The sequence below is a fragment of the Pogoniulus pusillus genome, chromosome 38, assembly GCF_015220805.1.
Source record: "Pogoniulus pusillus isolate bPogPus1 chromosome 38, bPogPus1.pri, whole genome shotgun sequence".
NCBI lineage: Eukaryota > Metazoa > Chordata > Aves > Piciformes > Lybiidae > Pogoniulus > Pogoniulus pusillus.
The window spans coordinates 7,076,287-7,093,835 of record NC_087301.1 but is presented as its reverse complement, the minus strand read 5'-3'; the positions used below and the strand labels follow the sequence as shown (position 1 = coordinate 7,093,835).

The 17,549-nt window shown below is 56.4% G+C and overlaps 2 protein-coding genes across 2 annotated transcripts; both read left to right on the top strand.

Annotated features, from left to right (window-relative positions):
• The first annotated feature begins 9,840 nt into the window (after window positions 1–9,840).
• RBM7 (RNA binding motif protein 7) lies at window positions 9,841–12,660 on the top strand. Its single transcript, XM_064173103.1, has 5 exons — window positions 9,841–9,984; window positions 10,183–10,345; window positions 10,846–10,948; window positions 11,326–11,419; window positions 11,826–12,660. The coding sequence occupies exons 1-5, from the start codon at window positions 9,889–9,891 to the stop codon at window positions 12,204–12,206; spliced, it is 837 nt and encodes a 278-aa protein (XP_064029173.1). The 5' UTR covers window positions 9,841–9,888; the 3' UTR covers window positions 12,207–12,660.
• Window positions 12,661–12,931: 271 nt separating this feature from the next.
• REXO2 (RNA exonuclease 2) lies at window positions 12,932–17,029 on the top strand. Its single transcript, XM_064173104.1, has 7 exons — window positions 12,932–13,069; window positions 13,159–13,242; window positions 13,634–13,711; window positions 15,414–15,525; window positions 15,926–16,034; window positions 16,331–16,384; window positions 16,623–17,029. Exons 1-7 carry the CDS (start codon window positions 12,947–12,949, stop codon window positions 16,750–16,752), a joined length of 690 nt encoding a protein of 229 aa, XP_064029174.1. The 5' UTR covers window positions 12,932–12,946; the 3' UTR covers window positions 16,753–17,029.
• The last annotated feature ends 520 nt before the right edge of the window (window positions 17,030–17,549 follow it).

Sequence of the window (17,549 nt, the reverse complement as noted above, 5' to 3'; positions counted from 1 at the left end):
CACCACCACCCATCCTCTTGCCCGGGGGCAAGCCCTTTCACCAGCCTCTGCGCTGGTCGGAATAAAAGCCACGATGAAGAAGGATCAGCACTGCCCCACTCTGTGACTAAGTCCTCAGCTGCTGTCCTACTGGCACAGCGCAGATGCTGCTGCTTCATGCATGGGAAGCACTTGGAGATTGTGGCAGAGGCAAACTTGAAGTGATCTGAACTTTCGTTTTGGCTTTCTCAGCTCTTCCAGCCCAAATCCCTGCAGATTTTGGATGTTTCAGCCCTTCCAGCCCAGAAACCCCTTAAAGGGGGCTCATACCTGTTGAGGAACCCCTTTGCCAAGATGTTGCCCTCGTGCTCCTTCCCTTGTTCTCAGAGGTTTTCAAAGCAGCAAGCAGAGGTGCAGGAGCCCAAACATTCCCCATTAGGCACCCCCCAGTCCACAGAACGTTAGGGATGGACTGGTTTTGGAAACGCTGCTCTGGAAGACCTGCAGGTCTCCCAGACCTGCCATCCTATGTGGAAGAGATGTCCCCAGCCACAGGTGACCAGTGTGTTGCAGCACACCTGTACTACCTCAGAGGACTGTCGCTGATCAGCACGGGAAGCCACGGCTCAGGGGCTGCACATTGTCCCCCTGGATCACCTGCCAGGTTGTTGAAGGAGCTGCTCTTTTGAGATGACCTTTTCCTGAGAGGCTGCTGTCCCCAAGAGGCCATCACCAAGCCAGCACCAGGAGCCCAAACAGGTCCTCGGAGAAGAGCAGCATTGCTCTTCCAGCCCCTCCAGAGGGGGGAAATAAGAGGTTATTGGTTTCTTCCCTGCTCTGATTGCACTCGGCCATCCTGCAGTCACGTTCCTCTGCTGTCAGCAGGCAGCTCAGCTCTGCGAGGCAGCAACACCCCGGCCCAAAGCACCAGGGAGCAAGGCAAGAAGGTTCCTGGTGGGGTTGCCCTTCTCCATCCCTCTGCACCAGGTCCTGGGCCACCTGCCGACCTCTCCAGCCCCAGGATCCCGGCAACCAGCACAGACCCCAAGCATGCCCCGACACAGGGTGTCAGGGGGCCAGCACCGAAGGGGAGCAGGGAACGGGGAAGTGCAACTGAGGAACGGCGCAGGGTGGGTTTAACACCGCCCATAAATACTCTTTACAGTCTGGAGAAAGCACAGAGCTAAGAGGAAACCATTGGAATATTTTATCGTGATGCAGATCGAGTGAAAAGCCTGCAAATAAATAAAAGGGAAGATAATTATTTGATGGAGTTCTCTTAGGATATGCCACAGCAGGGAATACTTACAGAGAATACATATTACTGGAGAGACAGAGCCATTCAAGCATCAAACTAACCCATAAATTGTCAGAGGGGAAAATTGGAGGAGAGGGATGGATGAGGCTTTGGGCACCACTCTCATCAGTAACGCCGGCTTGTGCTTCCCACCTTCCCCACCGCAATTCCCCCTGCCCAAGGAGTCACAGTCCCTGGAAAAGGGAAGGCTGCCTCCAATAAATGTCTGTCAGGAATTACAGCCCAGCCACTCCAGCACCGAGATGGCATCATTTATCTCTCTGCCATCTGCGCGGGCTCATTGGGCCAGGGAGCAGCAGCCTGCAGCCAGCAAGAAGCAGCTCCTGCTCTTGTGCAGGGCAAGGAGATTCAGCAGCACCCAACATGTCTTAGAATGATCCCTCCCCTGGGCGCCACACTCCCACCTCAGCCTCAGAGATGACTTTCAGCCCATCTTCAAGGCTAACGAACACAGGAGTAACACAGTAGGGATTCCCTTCCCAGGCAAGTCACAGGATAACAAGATGTCCCCTGTGGTGTCACTGCTATAGGGGAAACTTCACTGGATCTCAAAGGCTTTCCCAAAGGCCAGCTTGGGAATCTAAACAGAGAGAGACAAACTGCACTCTTATATTTTCCCTTCTCCCTGCATTTTTTTGTCCTGCTTCTTACCAGAGCAGCCCTTCCACCCATACCATCCTTCCTGCACAGCACTGCCTCTCACTCCCTGGAGGCAAGCAGGTGATGGGAGGAGGCTCTGCTTCTGCTCACTAAGCTACCCCATGTCTCGGTCTGGGTCTGTGTGATGTGAGCAGCTCTACACCATCTACCCTTGGGGTCAGTGTTACTAGCTCTGAACATTGCCCACTCCTCTGAGGGCCAAGGGACCTTTTGGTTCCTGTATGGGCAGATGTAAGGGACCTGCACTGCACCCAGCCTGCTGCAGGTAATTACCAGAACTGCTCATTATTGTTAGTGAGGCTCAAAACCCAGAGCAAAAGAACGCAGGACACCTTTAAGGCTGCGCCGATAATAAAATCAAAGGCAGCCTGAGGATGGCAGCCCCCCCCCCCCACCTGCCATAAGGGAATTGCTCAGTCACCTGCACCCAGACTGGGACTCTGTCCCCATGCCCATCATTAATGTCACCTGTGAATTAGTGGGGCCCCAGAGCCCCTGGCAGCCCACCTGTTCCCAGCACCCGCCTCCCCGTGCCCGCCTCTGACATTTGCAGCCTCACCGGCGGGTACCGGTGCTGGCAAACACTCCCATAAACCATCCACTATCGTGGCACCTGCCAGCGCCTGCCCAAACCAGTGCCTCCCAGGGCTGGGAAGCCAGGAGGACGATCATGCCCACCATTGGTGGGCAGCCAGCACACTTTTACCTCACTCTGGTTTGCCTTGGTAAAGGAGCTGTTAACGAAGCTACAGCAGCAGGGATGCTCAGAGGCACCAGGTGGGCACCTTGCTTTTAGAGGCTGGCAGCACAGCGCCTGGCACTGCCCATTACAACACGACCCTCCCCTCATGATTCCATCCCTTTGGCAGAGCCCACGCCCAGGCAGGTCAGGCGCTATTTACTCCCAACACAGCACTGCTTTAACTGCTGCCACTCTGAGCTCTGGGCAACTCTGAGCTCTGGGCACAGTCTCTCTGCCAGGGAGGCCAGTCCTGTGCCGAGGGGCAGGCGGAGGGCGGAGCTGGGAGCCGCTCTGTGCGCTGAAATTACCGCGCAGTGCAGGGGCTGAAAGCTGCAATTAACACCCTACACCTTCCCCAGTTCTGTGTCATGACAGCACTGGGAAAACGGCAGCTGGCCTGGGGCTGCTGCAGGGACTGGTCTCTGTTCCTCCCCTTGGACCCGTGGCAAACACCTGGGTGCTGAGCACTTGATCCACTTCCCGCAACAGCGGCAGCGCACAAACCCCAGCGTGATTCCATTGCCACATCGTGCCCCAGAGCAAAGGCACAGCAAGCATGCTGCTGCTCACCCACCTGCCTGGGATTTTGGCACCTGAGCCCATGCCAGCCATGCCAAGCACAGCACACCTTTACATCAGAGCAACAGGCAGCAGGGCAAGGGGGCCCCTGTCAGGGCTCCTGGCCATCATCAGACACCAGGACACCTGCAGCAGATTTGAGGCCATTAGAACCCCACCTGCACCAGCTCCACCTCTTTCAATTGTCCCTCAAACTAGGGAAGCTGGGAGCAGCCAGACTCGTTGCTAACCAAGGGAAATGCAGAGGCTTTTAAAAATAACCTGTACACAACTTCCACCAAAGACAGACCTGCACCCAGAGCTGCCTGCCAAGAGGAGCAGTTGGCTACGACTCAGATCTGCTGACTGACACTGCTGCTGCTCTGCCAGTTCTGGGCTGGATCTACACCGTGAGGGACAAAGCTCCACAAGTATGTTTCAGCAAGCACCTCTCCCTTTGCAGGAATCAGCCCCCACCAGCAACTATTTATTGAGCTTCACCCCAGCTCTGCAGCCAGGTTCATGCCAGTGCTGCCAGTAAAATGGGAGGGAGCTGTGAACCTGCCCCAGAGCTCCCACAGATGAACTAGTTGCTCTGCTGGTGTGAGGTATGGACCCCCACTGACCTACTGCATGAGAAGGGAGCACAGGCATCCCACCCTGCAGCATGGGGAAGGGCATTCCACCTTCCTGGACAGCTGAAGAGCATTTGTTACCCAACTCAATGCGCTGGGGAGAGCACAACCAGCACTGAGGTTGGAGAGCACCTCAGTACTCACCAAGCAAAGACGGAAGGTTTGCAGCACAGCCTGCTTTTGGACAGGGTCCTGGTACCAAATGCCATGGGTACCTCCACCACGGGATGTGCCTCTGTTTGCTGTGTTATCACAGGGGGCACTGGACAAGCCATGGGATAGCCTCGCGCCAGTCCAGCTCCAGGCTTGCGGGGCCACTTGTGCTCATGGTGCTCCAAGGCTCCATCACCTTGGTGCCTAAAGCAGCCCCAGCACAGTCACAGAGTTGTAGAATCACTTGGAGTGGAAGACCTCTGAGATCAAGTCCAAGCATTAACCCAGAGCAGCCAGACCCACTACTAACCCATGTCCCTCAGCACCATGTCTACACACAATGCCACATCCACACCAGACACAGCTAACCCACCTCACAACAAACTTTCCAGTGCCATCTTCCAGGTCTCGCAGAGCCACAGGGGGATTTGCTGACCAGGGCAGGAGTAACCTGGCTGAGCAACCTGCTGCCACCTCCGCTCTTGTGTAGAGCCTTGCAGCACCCGGGGCAGGAGGAACTGAGGTGTGAGATCAATGACGCCGAGATTTCTAGGCCAAGTCCCATTAAGGGGAGTGCTCAGAGGCATTGCAGCTCCTCGTCAGGCAGTGCAGGATGAAAGCCTTATTTATGAGCAGGAGATTTCTGCAGAGGGAGCCATAAACTGCACAGCAAAGTATGAAGGTTTGCAGCAAACGCTGTAAAGTTTTACGCTCCCGAAAACTAGGAATAAAAGCTCCATCCATTTAAAGCAGAGTGGATGGAAAGGGCTGGCATAGGACTGTAAAACAGCCTTGTAACCATTAATTGCTTGCTCCTTCTTGCAGCTCAGAGGAGCTAAAGCCAGAGGAAGCGCTGGGTAAATCTCCACCGAGAAACAGGAGAAAAGAAAGGGGAAGAAAGGAGAGCGCAGGGGAACGTGAAGCTTTTGTTCGGGTCCCCTGCACCACGCCGAAGACCAGGAGGCTTTTGTTCCCCGGCTGCTCCCATTCCCCGCTGCAGGCAGGGTCCCCGTGGCCTGCGCCTTTGTTAATTACATCTAGCTCCCCCCCTTGTTAATTACATCTGGCTTAACTAAGAGCTCATCGGCGCGCACACAACAGAGAAAAGCAGCCAGGCATCGGCGCTTTGCTTCTGTGCCCAGAAGGAAGGGACAGAGGGAAAGACAGCAAGGCCGACAGAAAACTTACAGCATGATTCCTGTGACCAAGGGAAAGCACAACAGAAACTGTCACAATGTTTTCAGCAACAACCGAAGGCCCGGGGGGCTCTGGTGCAGCTGGCTGCAGAGCCCGGGACCAGCCCCGGGGCTGCAGAGCCTTAAAGCCTTGCAGCTCCAGGCCAGAGCTGGGGCTGGTCTTGCACGCACTGCACCAGCTGTTCTCACAGTGGCTCCGGGACACCAAGAGAAGCCATACCTGAACCAGACGTCCTGTAGAACCAAAATCACAAACATCCCGAAGACGCCGCAGGTACCGAGAGCCTTCCCACCCCACCCTGCCCTTTACAACCTGCCCAGGTGCTGCTCGTGGCAGGCAATGGCCAGGGCCAAGGCGCTGCTCCTCAGGCTGATGGAGCACAGCCGTGTCCCATCAGGGAGGGCTCTGCTCCTCCTCCCGCGGGTATTTCTGTGGATTCTGTTATTTTCCCTGCCTGGAATAGCAGATTTTGTGCATCACCCAGGGAGCGAGCAGAACGCCGCGGCCGCGGTGTACATAGCCAAATGCTGTTGATATCAATCAGAGAAGCACTTAGGTGGAGATGACAATGGAGCCTGCAGAGCCCTAATCACACACTTTGATTGAACTAAAAGTAGAGGGAAAATGGAAATCAGATGGCTAGAGCTGAGGTTTCAATGGAGATGGGAAGCTGGAGCAGCAGAGCCATTCAAGGGGCTGCTCTCAGCCTGGGGGCTGAGTTCCAGAGGCAAAGAGCTCACAGGGTGAGCAGCGCAAGGGCTTGCTGGCCTCAAGGTGCTCCACTGCTCCTGCTCAGAAATACCCTGAGGCACTCTGTGTGCTGATAGTTCATACTTTCATCCTCAAATCATGTAATTTGATGGGAAAATTCAGGCTCTGTGGACTAAAATGTGGGCATTGCACCAGCAAATCATCAAGAAAGTGCCAAAGCCCCTGAGCTGCAGCCAGCTCTGGGCTACACTGCTTCTGTGCACCTCAGCTTAAAACTCATCGATCCAAAAGCCCATGGGTATGTGAATTTGGCCTTGGTTTTGGAGCTGAGGCTGCTCTATCTTGTGATGCTTAGCACAGTGCTAGCCCTGCAGAGCCCTGGGCAATGGCTCTGATGTTATTGGTGGCTCTCACTGGGCACCCTGGTGTCTCCTGGTCCTTCAGGAGGCAGGTGAGCAGCATGCCCACTGCTTCTTTGCTCCCTTCTCTCTGTGTTCTCTGAGGAAAGCAGACCCCAGACAGCCCCATCAGCCTTGTTTCAGGTGATGGGGACAAAAGACCCCATACCAATGGGAGTTATTTTGGGGCTGCCAGCAGTGAGGCCAGGAGTCCCTGTGATCTGTTCTGGGGGCTGACATCCCATGGCAAAGACACTCCTGGCTCCACTCACCATGGCTGGGGAGGGTCTCCCAGGGCTGGTGGCTTTGCAAACCATCACAGCCCAGGGGCTCGGTGTCAGAGCAGTGCTTGCTCCTGGCTTTGCTTTCAGAACACCTCTGTAATGTGTCCATTTCCCAGGCTGACATCCTCTCCGTGCTGCATGTCCCCACAGCTCTTTCCCCTCACAGGCCTGACCCTGCATGCAGGGTGGCAAGCAGGGTTTGTTCAGCAGAGCCACCTTGGGATCCCAACCAGCCTCTGTTAGTTTAGGGGTGCTGCAGCAGCTCCTCTACCCATTGCTCTGTATAAAAGCCACAGCAAATTATTCCGTCGGAGCCGCTACGGAGCCCGAGACTGTTTGATGGTTTTGGCTCCCTCTGGGCGCGCAGGAGAGGCTGCAGGACCGCTGCTGCGAGAAACGCAGGTCTCTGCTGCCTCTTCGTGGTGGGCACAGTGAAAGAGGCCATCGCCACCCCTCTATGCATCCCACTGCTCTCTGGTTCTGGGATGGTGGGCAAGGGGCTGCATGGATGGAGGGGCAAGTGGACCCCCCCCCCACAACGGGTGTGATGCAGGCAGGGACAAAGGGCTTGCAGGCAGCTCTGGAGGGAAAACCCAGGTGCTAAGGTGCTAAGGCTGGGGATTTGCTGTTTCCAAAATAAACTTAAAAGCAAGAAAATCACTGAAAGAGAGGGGATTTGGGCACAGGCGCCCCTTGGACTGTCAGATGGAGAGACACTGACCCCAGCCAGGGCATCCGATGGACCTGGACACGCCGCATTACTGCAGATACTGACTCCAGTCTGTGTGTCTCAGGAGTGCTGGGCTGTAAGTGCTGTGAGACCAACTGGTGCTTCACTGGTTTGTGGGCATCACTTACTGAAAAGCTGGGGATGTGTAACACACTCCAGGGACTGCTGTCAACGGTGGTCATTGGCATAAGGCATGGCATGGTGGTGCTGGGTACTGGAGGCTCTGTGGCAAGCTGTTGTGGACAAAGTTAAGCTTGGTGCAGAAACAGAGAGCAAGAAAGAGCCTTGCTCATACACAGGAGTGTGTCTGTCTGGCAGTCAGCAGAGAGACACAGGAGGAGGCTGAAACTGAAAGCGGAAGAGCAGCTACATGGAGCAATAAACTCACCAGTGCTGGGATGGATGCTGTGCGTGCAGCCCTGGCTCAAGGTAATCCCACCAGCTTGCCCCAGCCCAGAGACAGGACTTGCACCTGAGTCTCCTGCCTTCCAGGTCAGAACAGAGCAGAGCTGCTGAGAAGCCTTCTGCTTTCAGCCATGATGTGCTTTTTAGAGACCAGAACCCATTCTTACAGGAAAAAAGTTTGGCCATGGAGGAGGTTGTCCAAATCCAGCTGTTTGTGGATAGAACAAGGGGACACAGTCTCAAGTTGTGCTGGGGAAGGTATAGGCTGGATATTAGGAGGAAGTTCTTCACAGAGTGATTTCCTATTGGAATGGGCTGCCCGGGGAGGTGGTGGAGGCACCATCCCTGGAGGTGTTCAAGAGAAAACTGGATGAGGCACTTAGCACTATGGTCTAGTTGACTGGCTAGGGCTGGGGGATAGGTTGGACTGGATGATCTTGGAGGTCCCTTCCAACCTGGTTGATTCTATGATTCGGCAGTGCTGGGTTAAGGCCTGGACTCAATGATCTCAAGCCTTTCTCAACCCAGGCAATTCCCATTTCTAACCAACCTGACTCTATGATTCCACAACTCTGAACGTGGCAGCATGGGGCCCACCAGACACGGCTGCGGCGCACGTGGAGTGAGCCAACGACGGCAAAACCGTTGCCTGCACTCCCAGCCAAGCCCAAGGGGACCCAGAAAGGGAAAAAAGAGCAGAGGAAAGTAAATGAGGCTCCAGGGAAATTAAGGCAAAGTGGAAGTCCTGGCAGAGCGAGGTAATAATTTCCTTTCTGAATGAGTAACTGTTTAGAATGTAACCAGGCGGACACGATTAAGCCAAATGAATATAAATTCTAGGTGCGGTGGTAAAGTAATGAAGTGAAGAAAATGAACAGCGCTTAATTAACAAGAAAATAGGATCTGCCATAACGTGCTGGAACCTAATGAAAAATGAAGGCTCAACTTCCCCTCTCCAAAGTTTTCCAGATGGAAAATACCCCTTTTACATCCGGCACCTTCTGAAGCAGCCCGGGGATTGCGGCGGTGGCGAAGCGCAAGCGGCAGGCGCAGGGGAGCTATTCCACAGAACACTTGAGAGGGAAAGCAGCCAGGAGACAGCAGCCCAGACTGGGACCCAAATATGTCCCCTTTCATGTTAAGGTTTTATAGAGGGACACCAAGCAGCCGTCCATGGCGGGTGTGGCTGCGGGAGGCAGCTGCCAGCGCGATGGCAGACGCTCAAGGGTGGTGTGAAGTGTCCTCCAGCTGGCCTCACCTACGCTCCTGCTCCCTGCCATCTCTTTGATGGCACAACCCAGCGTCCAGGCTGCTTCTGGAGGCCTGGTGCTGGCACAGCCAATCCTGCCCACGCCGAGGGGTACGCAGCTCGTGGGGTACCGCTGGGCTCCTCAGGGAGCTGCTCCTGGGAGGGAAGGGTGAGTAGCACACCGAGGGGCAACCCGAGCCCCCCTTTGCTCCCCAGGGTCCTCTGCAAGCCCCATCCCTGCACACGCCTCAGGTGGAGATTTTCAGTCTTTATGGAGGTAGCCAAGAGGCCGCGTTCGATCCGAACCGCTCCCTTTATGGCAGGGACGCTCCCAACAGCTCGCAGCGAACAGGGACACGGGGACAAACCGCCCGTCCGCTGTCCCGGGCCACGACCCAACCGCGGCCCAGCGGCAGTGGCGCTGTCGGCAACACCGTGCAGACTCCGCCGCTCGATGGCGGTGTGCCGAAGCCTCAGCCGCCCGGGAGATTACATCCCGTGCCTGCACAACCCCGTCACGATAAGCAGCATTTATTAGACTCAGCTTCCACTCCAATACCGAACCCCGGCCAGAGAAGGGCGGGGGAGTACAGAGCGTGCCAGGCCGCCCTAACTCGCCTACCCGGCGGGCGCAGGCCCTCGGAGCTCGAAGCTGCCGCCTCTCCACTCGGGAGGCGGCGAGGAGTCACTGTGCCAGGCTCCCGGGGCGCAGCTGTCCCCGCTGCAGAGCACGGCCACAGCCGAACCACCTCCACCGCCACCGCCTCAGGCCCCGACCCGGCCAGGCCCAGCCCACCGGAAGGGGCGGGCCGCTCACGAGGACGCTCTGACGTCACTAGCGGCGGCAGTCGAGCGCGGGCTGGTCAGCCATGGGGGCAGCGGCGGCCGAGGCGGACCGGACCCTCTTCGTGGGCAACCTGGACCCCAAAGTCACCGAGGAGCTCATCTTCGAGCTCTTCCACCAGGTACCGGTCAGCAGCCGCCCCTCGCCCGCGCTTTATCCTGAGGGGAGGGCAAGGCAAGGCAGGGCAGGGCGGGGAGGCTGCGACCGCCATAGCAATACGGCGGCCGCTAGAGAACAAACTTCTTTCGGGCCGCTACCGTAAGCCCCGTGCGTTGTGGGAGCCTTTCCGTGTTTATCTAACGGCTGTCTGTGTCCACAGGCGGGTCCGGTGATCAAGGTTAAGATCCCGAAGGACAGAGACGGCAGACCCAAGCAATTCGCTTTCGTGAACTTCAAACACGAAGAATCCGTCCCTTACGGTCTGAGCCTTCTCAACGGCATCAAGCTGTTCGGGAGGCCCATCAAAATCCAGTTCCGATCAGGTACTGCCAGGAGGAATGGGACACAACCCTTAGCACTAGCAACAGCACAGCTGCCATCAGCGTCCTCTCCCAAACTCTGGCAGCTTTACGTTTAACATGTGTGGGCTCCTCCTCAGGTGGTCGCCTACCAGCAGATGGTATCAGAGAGGCTGATGGCATCAAGCAGGCACATGCTTTTGTCCCTCTGCTGAACAATTCTGGCCAAGTGTAATCTTGGAGCTGAGTCGTCTCTTTGATTTATTTTGCTGATCTGCACCCTGGAAAGCTGCTTTAGATTGCCACATGAGCAGTGAAGGTTATGCCAGCTGCACAGTTGTATCATTCTTGGCTGGTATCGGAACAGTTGCACTGCCCTGCCCTGTGGACTGATTTGTGCTTTTCTGCTGGTCACTGACAAAACTCTGTAGCTAATGAAGTGTGTGGCACCTTGTAGTGCTCTGCAACTTCGCTTTGCACGCAAGGTCCTCTCTTGGTCTCCTGACACGTTTGTTTCCCTGCAGGGAGCAGTCACGCGTCTCAGGAGGGCGGCGCAGCCGGTGCCCCACATGGAGCTGCTGGCACCAGCCAGTCTGGCGCACTGCACCCGGCCCCGAACTGCAGCAGGTAGGGGTCCTGTCAGCACCCGCTCTGGGCACACCGCCCAGAGTAGAACCTGAGGTTTGTGGGGTTCTCTGTGTCTGTGGTTCTGCCAAACACACTTTTTTCACCCTTATCCAAGGAGTTCCCAGTGCCATTGGTACCCTTGGTGGTGCTTGATATTTGAATGCAGAAGGAAGGGCATTGTGTGTTCACCTGGAGATGTGGGGAGCTGAAGTGGGGAAGGTGCTGCCAAATGCTCAGCACAGGCAGGTCCGCACCAGTTCCTGGCTGGGGTAGTGAGAGTCTGTTTGGTAGGAGAGAAGTGAGCAGGCTGAAAACATGCCTTGGACTGTAAGAGTCTGGAGTTTCACGCTGCAATTCCCCATCTGTTTTCTCTGCAGATACGACAGGAGCACAGACAGTGTGGCAGCAGCGGGATTCTCCTCGGTGCAGCGGTGCCCACCGGCAGCTGACAACCTGCAGAGACAAGCAGTGGTATGTGCTCGTCTCTGAGCCTGCATGCCCCCCGCGGCTGGCAGACAGTGTGTGACAGGGTTGTCCCTACTTCTGAGCGATCGTTTCCTGTAGTGATTCCCTTAGGGGGTTGTGGGGAAGTACTTTGGGGTGTTGAAATGAGGATGGCTCCAAGCACTGAGTTGGTTCATGTCAGGGGTGGTTTTGAGCTGTGGATGAAGCCATTGCTGGTGTCTACTCTCCGAGTTCCCACTGAGTCTTGTTTCCAGCCTCAGACCTTTCGTTTTCCCCTTTATGTGAGGTCTCATTAATGTGTGATTTGGAGGCCAGCACAGGGGTGAGTGCTCTGGCTCCCCGTGCCCCAAGAGGGAACAAGTGTCCTGCAGGTACCCCAGACCCACCAACCCTCTTCCTCTTCTCTTTCCAGATGAACAGCACCTTGCGGTCACAGCCACCCTTCGGGGGCAAGTATGAGCCGCCCGGCTATGCCCCGCCTGGCTACCAGCACCCCCACGCCTTCCACCCCTCGGCAGCCCCCCTGATGCCACGGCGCCCGGAGCTGCCAGCCATGCGCAAGGTCCGCCTGAACACCCACCCCTACCACCCTGAGGGCAGGCACTTCGGCCGTGAGCCGCGCTTCGGCGAGCGCAGCTTTGACGAGAGGGGACACCATGACGCTGAGCACCACTGCCGCGGCGGCAGGGACGAGCCTGCCTACGACGACCGGCACCGTGACAGCTGGAGCCACGACTATGACTACCGGAGAGAAAGCTACCGGGAGGGCAGGTGGCACCCGTCCCGGCACTGACGCAGGTCCCCGCGTTGGCACAGGTGGCGCTGGTGCCTCATCGATGCTGTAAAGGACTCAATGGCAAAAAAAGTTCAACCTGTTTCTTGATGTGTTAAAAAAAAAAAGAGGCCCCCCCCCCCGCCCCAAGACCCATCCCAGTTACCATTTAATGTTTATAAACTACCAGCAGCACAGGGCCACAGACCTCTTGGGTTTGAACGATTTAACTCCACACCTCAGGGCTTTTTGTAGGGGGGGGGGAAAAAGAGAGGTCAGAGCAGTGCTCAGCGCTGGCTGCACTGCACTGCACTGCAGCGCAGCAGCCCCTTGTGTAGGGGAAGGGGCTGCGTCCAAAGCATCCGAGGTGGGACAGGCACTTTTCCCGGCGTTTTAATTCTCACGCAGTGTTTTTTGATACAGAATTATTTGGATATTCCGTGTTTTGGAGAAAAACATTAAAAATCTCCCTGGACTCCTGCCGTCAGACAGCCCTCCTCATTCCCCGGGCCGGGAAGCCAGCCCCGCACCGCCACCCGGGGGGGTCTGAGCAAACCCGGGGTGGGGAAATGCCTTCCAGAGGCCTTTGCTAAACCCAAGCGTTCGGTGGAGAGCCCCGGGAGGCTCCGTGTCTCCGCCGCCCCCGCCTCGGCTCCCTGCTCCGACGTGCTCGGCGCGGCCCGTGCGGGCTGCCGGGAGCTGTAGTCCGGCAGCGCTTTGCGGCCCCGCGGCGCTTTGCGGCGCTTTGCGGCCCGGCGGCGATGCTGGGCGGCAGCCTCGCCGGCCTGAGGAGCTGCGCCGGGCGGCCGTGGCGGGGCCGGCGGCGGGCGGCGGCCATGGCCGGCGGCGGGATGGGACAACGGATGGTCTGGGTGGACCTGGAGGTGCGGGGCGGCGGGACGGGGGGCGGGAAAGTGGGGCCGCGGGCGGTGCCGTACGCGCTGACGGCGCCGCTCGCCTCCCTCCGTGGCAGATGACGGGCCTGGACGTGGAGAAGGACCAGATCCTGGAGATGGCCTGCCTCATCACCGACTCCGACCTCAACGTCCTGGCCGAGGTGAGGGCGAGGCGCCGCTGAGCTGCGCCCTGCCGGCTCCGGCCCTGCCGGGGCCCGACCCGCCCAGGCCCACTCGGCGCCTCGACTGCCCCCGGAGACACTTCCCTGCTTCCAGGGAAGGCTGGAAAAAAACAGCTGCTGGCCATCGGCCCTCGCTGCTTTGGATACCCCTGTTCTGGCCCTGTTGGCATCTCATGCCCCTCTCGCGGTCCAGCTGGGAGTGGAGATCTGTGCGGGACTTGGCGCGTCTGAGCTGCTGCTGTGTGCCCTCAGACAGCAACTTCTCTGAGCCCTGAACTCACTGGGTGGTTCTGCATGGCTGTGCTGCTTCTCGGTGCTCAAACTGCTTGTTACTGAACTTTTGAAATTACTTTTGTCCTTTTCCCAACAGGGCCCCAACCTGATAATTAATCAGCCAGACGAGCTGCTGGAGGGCATGTCTGAGTGGTGCAAGGAGCACCACGGGAAGGTAACTCCTCCGCAGCAGCCATGCTGCTGTTTCTCTCTCTGCAGTGGTGAGGATGATGAGTAGTAGCTCATGTGCCTTTAGCCTGCATCTCATGTCTCAGCTGCGAGATTGCCCCAAAGTGGCCTGAGCTCTGCAGCCTATTTTTCACTAAGTTCTGAAAGTGCTCAGGGCATCTTTCTGACTTGAGAGCTAGAAACATCAGCCCAGGCTGGCAGATAGTGAGGGGTCTGTGGAGGAGTGGAGCCAGAGCTCACATGAGAGCTATAAGCAGGGACAGAGGTGTGCTCACGCCTGAGAGCAGGATTTCTCCCTCTACTTGTGCTGCTGGTTCCTGTCCTCGAGGGCCAAGTTTCAGTGTGATCAGGTTCTGAACACGGATCTGGCTTTCCAACCATGCACTGAGCTGCTGGTCAGGACCTGACTCTGCAGGAGCCTCAGCTGGGAGCTGGCGTAGGGAGGACTTCTCTGGTAGCTTCTCCTGGTCAGGCCTCTTGGTGTTGCATAAAGTAATTTTGACAGAGAAGGGGCAGATGTGTCTTGAAATGCCAGGTAAGGATCGATGTGGAGTAGTCCAGAGCTGCCAAGATGCCCGTGCAGTTAGCTGTCGAATTACAGATGCTGCTTGTCTGCAAACACTGGGGCTTGTTTTGGGCTCCCCTTGGTGCTGCAAGCCTGGTCTTTTTTTTTCACCAGAAGCTTGGCTTTTAAGTAAAAGATTATTCCTGGTTCTCTCCAAGGAAAGCTCCCACTGTGCCAGAATGTGAATGATTTTCCAGTCCCTGCCTGTGAATTGAAATTCAAGTTAGTCTTCAATTATGAGTTGAAGTTTTAAGACATCCACAGCCCCCCCTGCCCTCCACCCTTCAGCTACCTGCTCTCCCTGGGAAGGATTAGGAGGAGCTGGAAGATGGACATGGATTCCCTGTGCTGGTGCTGCCCTTCCCCTACTCCAGCTGAGGATTCCTTGCTCCTGAGGCAGCTGGAGCTGGCAGCGCACAGAATCGCTGCTCCTGGGGAGCTGCTCATTTTTAATTGACTATGAAAAGAGAGGCAATTAGAATATAGATGGAAATGCAGCCATGTAATGAATTCTTTAACCACCACTTGGATCTGTCAGGGAGGATTTTGTGGCAGAGTTGTGGAAATCTGTAGTGTAGCCAGCTGGAAATAAATCACCAAGAGCACTGCACAGATTTGACATTTAACTATGAGGAAGAAAAGGAGGAAGGGACTTGTTGGATTTATAGGAATCTTGATAAACGTTGAAAGCAGGATCCTGCTTTCTGCTGTGTGCTTGTGAGCACTGCTGTGTGCTGGGGAGGTGGTGCCTGCCCCTGAACAGAGACAGACATCCTGCTTCTCTGGGTCCTGCATGTGCAGCGCTGTCAGTGACACTTGTGTGGTTTCTTGGTGATGAAGAAGAGCCCTGCACAGCACCTGGGACAGGTAAAAACCCACCCAAGCTCCCAGGAAGTGGTGAGGACTGTGCCTTACCTGGGCTGATGTTCACTTCCCCAGTAGTGCTCTGTGTGTGGAGATACCGGGGAAGAACGAAGGCCAGAGAGTGTCCCAGAGCCCCCCAAACATAGGGTTCAGGAGGTGCTTCTAGGAGCAAAGAGCTCCGAGCTGTTGCTGGGCATTGTTTGGGCATTTCTGACATGCAGTGTGGTTCTGATGGCTGACTGATGGCTCTTTCTTACAGTCTGGCCTAACTAAGGCTGTGAAGGAGAGCAAAATCTCCCTTCAGCAGGCAGAGTACGAGTTCCTGTCCTTCGTGAGGCAGCAGACACCCCCGGGGCTGTGTCCTCTGGCAGGTAAAGTGGGATTGCTCTTATCCACAACATCACCCCCATGAACTCCCCTGGAGTGCTCGGGGCTTTTGGTTTCTGTCATCCAGCATGCAAAGCAAACCCTTCAGAATTGGCACCAAAGCCCACTGGTGCTTGTGGAAAATTTGTTGGTGCTTCCCTGGGTGACAGCTGTGGCAGGAACAGCAGCTGGAGGCTGAGCTGAGGCTTTGGGGGTAGGCTGCCTGCAGTCCTGCAGTAGGAGTCTGACAAACCTCTGGCATCAGGGCTGCTAGAAAATGGGATAAATGAACTGCTTATGAGCAGCTTCTTCCACCCTGTGATCTCCCCCTGCTTCTCCTTCAAGTGTTGTTGGCAGCAGCTTTGCAAGGCCTTTGAAGGAACATCTTGTTCTGTGTCTTTGCAGGGAACTCCGTGCATGCAGACAAGAAGTTCCTTGACAAGTACATGCCGCAGTTCATGAGGCACCTCCACTACCGCATCATTGACGTCAGCACCGTCAAGGAGCTGTGCAGGTGAGGCAGCCTTCATCCAGAGACCTGCTCCGGGGAGTAACAGCAAAAAGGGTGTGAGGAAACGGCAGCCTCAGCTTCCTCCTGCCCTCTTTCTGTCTGGGCTGAGGAACAGAACAAGCCATGAAGGGCTTCCTGTCTGCGTGCTCGGGGCTCTGCAGTGGTGACAGGGTCGTGACTTCTCTGAGTGCCAGCGAAACCAAAACCCTTTTGCTCATGGCAACAACCCCACAGCAGCCACCAGATGTGTCCTCAAGTCCCCATTTCCTTTTCTAAGTGATGCTTTTTTCCCCTTGCAGACGCTGGTATCCAGAGGAGTATGAGTTTGCACCAAAGAAGGCAGCTTCTCACAGGTGAGGCTTTTGCTCTGTTCTATCTGGTGCAGGGCTCCTCAGGCAGAGGCAGAGGGTAGGGCTTCCTCTGCGTTCCCAGTGTGCTGCTTCCAGCGCAGCCACAGCAGCTTGCTACCCACTCCTGGTGTTCTCCTGCCGCAACCCAGTTAGTGCAGGGAGCAGCCAGTCACAGTGTGGCGGCTGTCAGCCGGGGCTGTGCCGGATGTGCCTTTGAAACTCTTCCCTGACTCTCTTTCAGAGCGCTGGATGACATCAGGGAAAGCATCAAAGAGCTGCAGTTCTACAGAGACAGCATCTTCAAGAGGAAAATGGAGGAGAAGAAGAGGAAGCTGATTGAGAATGGAGAAAGTGAGAAGGCCTCCAGCTGATGGCTCCTTGGCCCGGCCGTTCCGCAGCGCACCAGAAGTCTGCTGGCTCTTTTCTGTTCGCTGCCCTCTAGAAGCTGCCCCCTCACTGACCTTGTTTCTAACAGCTGTTAGGTGGAACCTCAGTCACCGCTCCTTTTCTGTTTGAGCAAGGAACCAACACCTGAGCCTCAGCAGTGTCCTCTTTGATACCCACCAGCCCAGCCACGCTGCTGGGCGCTCCTCCTCGCCCTCTTTTAGATGCAGTCTTTCACTACTCAATAAACCCAGTTCTGTTGAACCGTGGTGCTTGCTGGCAGCTTCCTCTTGTGCTTGCCCTCAGCTGCTGGCTGCAGCTGGCTCTTGCTATGGGGGTTGGCTCTAGGGGGGTTGGCTCTGCTGGGTTTGGCTGTGCAGCCCGGGGCCAGGGAGGTGTGAATGGGAAAGGGTGGAGGGTTTACTCCGTGCATTATCACTTACTTGGGTGCATTTGTGATGGGAGGCTCTGGAGGTGCTGCACAGGTGGTGACCGTGGTGACCGTGGTGAGAGACAGATGGGATGCTGATGGGACGCTGATGGGACACTTGTCCTGTTAATGGTGCAGCTTTGCACATCACCGAAGCTGCATCTAAACCCTGGTTGAAGAATTGGCAGCAAATGGCTCCTGTACATCCCAGAGCCATCTCCCAGGTCCGGCCATAACCACCCTGCCAATTGTGAGCACAGGCAAGCTTTCCTTAAAGGTGCGGTGGGCAGAGGCTTGTAGCCCTACGGATGTGGGGGAGCTGTTTTGCAGAGGAGACCACTCCTGTGCTGTGCA